General features: G+C 42.0%; 1 protein-coding gene across 2 annotated transcripts in view; it reads left to right on the plus strand.

Annotated features, from left to right (window-relative positions):
- Window positions 1–5,560, plus strand: part of EFNB2 (ephrin B2) — a 44,227-nt gene extending 38,667 nt beyond the window's left edge. The window contains exons 3-5 of one of the 2 annotated variants that reach the window (XM_081045826.1): window positions 1,054–1,146; window positions 1,907–2,020; window positions 3,493–5,560. In XM_081045826.1, coding sequence (XP_080901952.1) covers window positions 1,054–1,146; window positions 1,907–2,020; window positions 3,493–3,881 — 596 coding nt within the window. In that variant the 3' untranslated portion in view covers window positions 3,882–5,560. The remainder of the gene's footprint in view (window positions 1–1,053; window positions 1,147–1,906; window positions 2,021–3,492) is intronic. The other variant, XM_081045827.1, reaches the window with a different exon arrangement.
- The last annotated feature ends 3,191 nt before the right edge of the window (window positions 5,561–8,751 follow it).

Here is an 8,751-nt window from a genome sequence, read left to right on the forward strand (position 1 = left end):
CCTTGAACTTGGGAGGAATGAAAATGTCTAGCACTCTTCACCTTCTTTTCTCTTCTGGAACTTGACCTGTAATTTAAATCCTGTTCCTCAGCAAAGTACCTGGCCACCTATCTTTTTACAGCCTTAGTTACAAAGTAATTCAGAGAACTCTCCTAAAAGGACAGAACAATAATGTGTTTAAGTGGAGTAGAGCATAGACTGTTTAAAAAAAAAAATACAGAGAGTGGTCAAATGTTCTGTCCTTGCTCCTTCTGTTCCTCCTGAAGTGGAAAGGGAATGAAGCTGCTGACCATAAAGAACCCTACCTTAATCCCAGTTTGCCACAGGGCCCTCATGGAGCAGTGGGTTGTGTGGGTCTCCCTCTGTCCATCCAGAGTTGTCCTAAAACAGGGAGTTTGGCTGAAGAGTTTGACTAAGATTGAGGTTGGTGGCAATAACACTCTCCTTCTTTCTGGTTGAGTACAAAATGAGAGGAACAAACTTCAGAATTTGAAGACCTAAATTCTAATATACTTCTTAAGCTCGAGTAAGGCTGGGAAAAGAAGAAAAGGGGTGTGGGAGTCTCTCTTTTAGTGTTTACAGAACTTGGATGCTTGACAAACAGGGCGCATCAAGCTAATTGTTCTTGAAGCAGGAAATCTGTAGTAGAGGAAGCAGGTGTTGTGTGATGATTACCACGTTTTGAAATTACTGTATTAACTATTTTGCTCTTTTCAGTTTGACCCCAAAATAGTAAGCTTTTTGGAAGACGCTGTCCCTTTTATCTATATAGTAAGACTAAATTAGTTGATTATGAAGAAAGGAGAAAGTGCTTAAGTAAATTTGGAACCAGATAGCATACATGCGGCAGTGTCGACAGTATCCATTTTTCTTTATTTCTTTATTTTTTTTTATTTTTTGACTTTCAGCATTCCATACTTTCAGAAAACGTGACTAAGAGTGAATTCTTATTTTTCAAATTGTTTTCAGACATTTCATGTTCATGTAAAGTTGGCTTATTGATTTCCTGATTTTTCTTTATTTTTTTGTTTTGTCCATTTTATTTTTAATCAGCTACATCAAATGGGTCTTTGGAGGGCCTGGATAACCAGGAGGGAGGGGTGTGCCAGACAAGAGCCATGAAGATCCTCATGAAAGTTGGACAAGGTAAAGACCATCTGCTGCTTCATGAAGCCACTGTAATCTGGTTGAACCCCCCAGCTAGTGTCAGTATTGCTAACACTCGCTTTCAGGCACTATTCAGTTTAGTGTTGAAAGCAAACCTTTTTCTGCACCTTGAGCCACTGAGATTTCGTCAAGTCAATGTAACAAACTTCTTTTATTGGAGATAGAAGTTAATGTCAGTCAGGTAGAATGTCTATTGCCATATATGTATATATATATATGTGCATATATATATGTATATATATGTATATATACATATATATATATTTTCTTTCCTTCTTAAAAGCAAAACACCTCTTTGGTTCAAAATTAAAATAGAATGACAACTAAGATTTTTGCCATTTTGCCCATTTCTGCATCTTGACTACAGAAGACTTTTGTTTGTTGAACCTTTACACTTATAGATAACCTATTGTGCAGGAAGAATTATTCTTCTAATTAGAAATTGGTATAGCAGTCAATCAACTTGCTCAATTAAATTGAAATGTCATCTGCAATGCTCTGCCTGCCAAATGCAAGAATCCCTATAGTTTCCACAGATGGCCTCACAATCTAAACCTTTGGAATTACTAGAATAACCATTTTGTTTCAAAAGGAACATTATATTCTTGTACCTTGTAGTACTTTGCATAAAGAATCTTATGTTCATTGCTATTCATGCCTCTTAAGATACATAGCCAGCTTCTAAAGCTAGATCTTATCAGACGTCTGTGCTGTAAGTAACCATTTGTTTTTCATATAGATTCCAGTTCTGCTGGGTCAACCAGGCATAATGATCCAACAAGACGTCCAGAATTAGAAGCTGGTACAAATGGAAGAAGCTCAACAACAAGTCCTTTTGTCAAACCAAATCCAGGTACAGCAGCATGACCTGTGTGTGTAGGTCTGTGTGCATTGTGTGTACGCTCCGTATTTCAAGAGGTAAAACGGAGTTGAAGTACTTCTACACCAGTAAGATTAGCTTGTAGTTACCGAAGTCGGGAATCATTGCTCTCAGTTAGCTGTCATCATTTACTCAGTTAGAACAAAATAATTCATTTCCACAAAAGTCCTACCTTCAAAAGGGTAGAATTCATCAGTTGTAAGTGCCAATTATTAGCACAAGTCTCTCAGACCAAAGTTAGTTTCATTGGCTGACACTTTATCGTGCTGGTTGCAACACTTGCTTCAAGTCGATGTTAATGTATATGTAATTAATGTTCTAAGCCCTCATGTAATTATATCTAATCCACAAAGAGCCTGATTGATCCTCTTGTACATTTTAGATGGTAGCATCTTAAAGTACTGCATAATGCCATGTGTTTCAGGTGGTTATTGTCAAAAAATCGTTTTTTTCTTTTACATTTTCAGTATGAGAAAATATTAAATAGATCGCTGGCAAAAGTTGAGAACATTAGATAAAATTGGCTGTCATTTAACTTCATTTTCTTAACAGCCTTTGCACAAATAGCTGTATGTTTCTTACCATGCTAATGAATTTTTTCCATGGTAGTTGTTGAGCAGACGTCAGCAGTTTTGTATTAGGGATCTGTATGCCTGGTTGGTAGCCATGTGAAGTTAGTATGTGTAGCAAGATTCTCTCTTTCCAAGCGTCAAGGAGGGAAGTTGTTATTTCTAACTTTCAATGACAAGACGTGTCAAATTCTTGTGACAAACTGATAAATGGATAATATAATGATGCCAGGCAATTTTTTAGTGCTTAACATTTGGGTTGGCAGTCTGTTCAGCATGAGAGTTTCTACTGCCTTCCAAATACATTTTAAGTGTAAATCAAATAATACAGACGAGTTACAAGTCGAACACTTCCCCAGGCCCCACGACTCCTTTGGCGTACTTGTGCCTTTCTGCCAGTAGGCAGGGCTTGTCTTAAGAAGGCAGGCTGTTTGGGTTCCCAGGAAGCCACCAGCTCCAGAGGAAAGCAGGAGAGCAGTACAACATGTCAGCAAACATTGAGACCTAGAGAATCGGCTAGCTCCTTTTCTTCTCTCTGCTGTGGCCACAGGCTGGATTCCATGGGTTAAAACGTGAGGCAAGATCAAGGGCTGGCTGTCACAGCCCATCCACGAGGTTGATGGATGATGATATATGAAAAGGAAACGATGTGGTTTGGGAGCAGCATGAAAATCCGACCGAGAGTCACATCTCCTTTCATATCGATTGCTGGCTTCTGCCTTTAACGTTTAGCTATTAAATGAGGTAATTGGTTTGTCAAAGTCGAGCTGCCAGTGAAATCTTGGGCCCTGCTTTATTTTTCACATTTTGAAGGGCCCTAAAAGCAGCTCGTCAGCACTCAGGGCAGCGATAACTGTTCTTTCTCAACCGGTGCAGGTTCCAGCACAGACGGCAACAGTGCCGGACATTCTGGGAACAATATCCTCGGTTCCGAAGTGGCCTTATTCGCAGGGATTGCTTCAGGATGTATCATCTTCATCGTCATCATCATCACGCTGGTGGTGCTCTTGCTCAAGTACCGGAGGAGACACAGGAAGCACTCGCCGCAGCACACGGCCACACTGTCCCTTAGCACGCTGGCCACGCCTAAGCGCAGCGGCAACAACAACGGCTCGGAGCCCAGTGACATTATCATCCCGCTGAGGACTGCAGACAGTGTCTTCTGCCCGCACTACGAGAAGGTCAGCGGGGACTATGGGCACCCGGTGTACATAGTCCAGGAGATGCCTCCGCAGAGCCCGGCGAACATTTACTACAAGGTCTGAGACTCGGCGGTGCCTTCGCTTTCCCGGAGCAAACTTACTGTCCCGCTGCCGCCAGCCCGCGGAGGGTTTGATGACCCCCCGTGTCTCGAGTGGACTGAAGCACAGCGCGGGAGAGGGAACACTCCTTCTCGGAAGAGCCCTGTGGAGTTGGACCGCTTACTAGTCTGTAGCGTTTCGGCCGAGGTGAACACAGATAGTCACCGGCCGCTGGGAGACTCGTGTAGAAGGTGCCCGCGGGGGCTGCGGCGCTCGCCTCACGCCTCTCATCCCCGAAGCCATGTGCCGCAGCCACGCAGGCCTACACCGCAGCCAGGGGCAGACGGAGGGGCTGCTGGATGCCAGGGAGCCCGGAGCCTCCTGGCAGGTGCCGGCCCCCGTCTCGGGTGTGTGCCCCTCGACTTGTCGCACAGACCTCTGGCTAAGTGGGGCTGTTAGGAGCGCTCACTTTTAGTCCTCACTGTTGCACACTCCTCCTGTTATCCAGGGCTCTACAGTACTTCACATGAGATTTCCTCTCACGCCACACTCTGCATCACTAATGGAACATTAATGTTCGGGGTCTCCTACTCCATCCATTTGCAACAACAGCTACAGTTGAATGGGTAACACATTTATAGAAATTACGTTTGCTAATAAGGAGCCTTCCAGCCAGACGCTAGGCTGTCAGCTGAGGAAGACTAGGGGTTGGCGGAAGCGGGTGGGCCCGGGGAAAGGGCTGTCTGCAAATGTGGTTCCATGCGGCTGCCTCTGAAACAGAATGACGGGAAGGGACGAAGAGAACCGGATGAGGTGGCGCAGCGCTTCGGTTTTGCTAAGATTTTAAGAGGCAAGTAGGAGACACAACAGCACACAGTGGATCAGGGTGCATTTGAAGGAATTCACTCTTATTAAATAGCAACGTGCAGGAAAAAACGTAGTCCCTCTTCGCTGGGTGGAACAAAGGGGCATTGTTGGTAAAGGAACAGGCTTGGAGAGGGAAGGGAGAAAGCAGGCCGCTGGTGGCAGGACTGTTGTGGTACTGGCAATAAGATGTACAGCTCCCAAGCTGGAGGGAAGTCGGTCTGCTTTGGATGATGTTTAAAGCAGACTCAGCTGCTATACTTATCACATTTTATTAAACACAGGGAAAGCATTTAGGAGAATAGCAGAGAGCCAAATCTGACCTAGAAGTTTAAAAGCCAAAGGTCAAACAGGCTGTAATTCCATCATCATTGATGTTATTAAAGAATTCTCATATATAAAAGGTAGGTCAGATTCCCCTGTCCCCCAATGCCCCTTTCCCGCCCTCCTCCCCAATCGAGCCTTACGACACTTTGGTTTATGGTGGTGCTGTCCGGGCCAAGGGCCGCTGGGTAGGTACTGAGCGAGGCCGCCGCGCGTGCGCGGGTGCTCCGTGTCAAGGTGAAGCACATATGGCAAACCCCTTACATCCTTAAAATGGAGATAAATTATGATGTCGAGGGGGAAGGAGGAGGATAGGACGTATTTATAATAGGTATATAGAACACAAGGGATATAAAGTGTAAGATTTTTACTAATATATATTTTAAGATTGCACACAATACACACCAGAAGATGTGAAATTCATTTGTGGCAATTAAGTGGTCCCAACGCTCAGTGCTTTAAAAAAAAAGAAAAAGAAATTGGACAGCTACTTCTGGGAAAAACAACGTCACTCCAAAAATAACAATAAGGAGAGCAAATACAAAAATAACCAAGTCCTCTGAAGGCATCTCACGTAACTGTAGACTAGGAAATGCAAGCCCCAAATACCAGGAAATCGATGTTACTGCATCATATATTTAACAATGACAAGATGTTCCGGCATTTATTTTCTGTGTTGTGTTTTCCCTTGCCTTACGGCTGAAGTGTTCGCTAGAATCCACCGGGCCACATGGAGGGGGTTTCAGCTGAAAGTTTGGCTTGAGCTCCCTCCTCCCTCCCCTCTCCCCAGCCCCTCCCTTTTGGGAAACTAAACGAGTAAACAGGAAACCTACTTTTTATGTGCTATGCAAAATAGACATCTTTAACATAGTCCTGTTACTATGGTAACACTTTGCTTTCTGAATTGGGAGAAAAAAATGTAGCAACAGCATTTTAAGGTTCTCGAACCTCTAATGAATACCTGCAAAAATGAGTTGCAACAGAAATTATTCTTCTCTATTTCCTGAACCTGAAAATGATGTTGGTCCAAAGTGCGTGTGTGTATGTATGAGTGGGTGTGTGGTATACATGTGTACATATATGTATAATATATATCTACAATATATATTATATATATCTATATCATATTTCTGTGGAAGGTTGCCATGGTGACCAGCCACAGTACATATGTAATTCTTTCCATCACCCCAACCTTCTCCTTTATGTGCATTCAGACAAGATTTTCTTGTAAGCCATCAAAAATTACCTTTAGGATGGGGGAGAGGGGTGAGAAGGGGAAAAATGGGAAATAGTCTGATTTTAATGAAATCAAATGTGTGTATCATTGGTTGGCTACATTTTGGTTATATGCTAAACTGTGAAAAATCAGATGAATTGATGAAGAGTTACCTGCAACCAATCGAAAAGTGTTCTGTGCGTCTGTTTTGTGTCTGGTGCAGAATATGACAATCTACCAACTGTCCCTTTATTTGAAGTTGGTTCAGCTTTGGAAAGTTACTGTAAATGCCTTGCTTGTGTTATCATCCCTAGTCACCTGACTTTGGAATTTGCACCATAATGTTTAAGTGAAGATGCTGTAAATAGGTTCAGATTTTACTGTATATGGATTTGGGGTGTTACAGTAGCCTTATTCACCTTTTTAATAAAAATACACATGAAAACAAGACAGAAATGGCTTTTCTTACCCAGATTGTGTACATAGAGCAATGTTGGTTTTTTATAAAGTCTAAGCAAGATGTTTTGTATAAAATCTGAATTTTGCAATGTATTTAGCTACAGCTTGTTAAACGGCAGTGTCATTCCCCTTTGCACTGTAATGAGGAAAAAAATGGTATAAAAGGTTGCCAAATTGCTGCATATTTGTGCCGTAATTATGTACCATGAATATTTATTTAAAATTTCGTTGTCCAGTTTGTAAGTAACACAGTATTATGCTTGAGTTATAAATATTTTTCTTTCTTTGTTTTATTTTCATAGCCTGTCATAGGTTTTCGATCTGCTTTAGTTCCACATTGCAGTTATCCCCCAGAAAATGAAATCCGTGAAGTCACATTCCACGTCTGTTTCCAACTGAATTTGTTCTTAAAAAAATAAAATATTTTTTTCCTATGGAAAAAATGCCTTCAAAGTATTTTCCCTTTCTTCTTTCTTTTTGTTTTCCTTTTCTTTTTGTTTGTTACTTTAAGTTGCCTTCTCCTTCCCTAATTCTCTATCATTACAGTTATGCACCGCCTTCTGCCCGTGGGCATTTCTGTGCCCATTTTCCAAATCAGAACATGTACATAACGTGAGTGCTAGTCTTGCAAAGAATTGTGATCCCATTGGTTTCCTCATAAAACTGTTGAACTCACATTTCACAAAGAATGCTTTACCATCAAGTTTTAGAAAGTCCTAATCATCCTGAACAGAAAATGTCTCTGGTTTCACCAGGATTGCATGGTCTGAATAGTGACCTGCAAAGTGAGCTGTGAGAGGAAAAGGATGGAAACACACCTTTGTTATCTCAACACTTGATCCAGATCTATCTAGTTTACATTCAAGCAAAGCGTTTTGCTATCAACAGCTTCATTTTTCTTCATGAAATAATCCCAAGAGGAAGGAAAAAGTCAAATGTTCTTTGTGAAAATGTAACATTGATAAAAGCATGTTTTGTGATACTGGATTGAGGCAAGCCAGAGGCCAGCCGTGAATTTAACCACACTCTCAATGCTGGCTTTCCTGGGAAAGGTGACTGGACACTTGGAGGGCTGTGAGTGATTTCCCTTGCTCTCGTGGGCTTTGAGGTCTTAAGACTGAGGTCACAAGACTTCCCTCCCTCAGGGAAGATCTTACCTGCAGGATGGGAGGGTAGCAAAGTAGTCATGGCAGAGGCAGCTACTAGTTACTAGAAAGTACTCAGATCTCTATCTACATTGTCTCAGGTTAATCCTCACCACAAGGAGTGAGGTATTTTAGGGAGGATAAGAAAGGCCCCTGAAGTGAAGAAGCGATCCAGAAAGATTTCTGGACCCGACTGACTTGCCCAAGATCTTAGTTCTAGGAAGAAGAATTTATACGTTTATAAAGCTCCCCAGGAGATTCTCATAAAAGGCTGGTTTTGGAAGCAGGGATCTCCGCTGCATTTGCTTAGCACACTATTTGTACCAAAGAAAAGTTTGTCAAATAAATGCTCTCAAAAAAAAAAAAAATCCCCCAGAAGTCCACAGTTTTAGTTGATGCTAGAATAGTACTTTCCTCTACTCCAGCTTTTTATTTCACTGCATCCAACTAACTGCTCTTCCACTGCAAGTCCAAGTTTAGTGACACAATTTATAGCCACATCATTAAGCTGAATGGTCTACCCCGTATACCAAGATCACTAGTGATTAGTCTGGCTAAAAGAAAAGAACAACTGCCAAGTATTGCATTTTCAGCTTTTACTTTGTGGCCTCTATTACTATTTCAGTTATCAAATACACTGTGTCATTTTTTTCCACTTTGTTTTTGAAACCATGTTTTCCAAAATCAGGTAAGCCAAACTCAATGAAAAGACAACGAACAGGAAAATAGGCGCAGCCGTTCTTTCCAACTGGCGAAAAGGAATCTCACATACAGAGATATGACCAGATGCTCTTTGCTTTGCCTGAAAGGTGTGGCGACATCACTGCACTGCATCACAAAGTGATGTCTGGCCAGCGGGTGACACTTCAGAACAGCCCTCCCTATT

The sequence above is a fragment of the Rhinolophus hipposideros genome (assembly GCF_964194185.1).
Source record: "Rhinolophus hipposideros genome assembly, chromosome: 4".
Lineage (NCBI taxonomy): Eukaryota > Metazoa > Chordata > Mammalia > Chiroptera > Rhinolophidae > Rhinolophus > Rhinolophus hipposideros.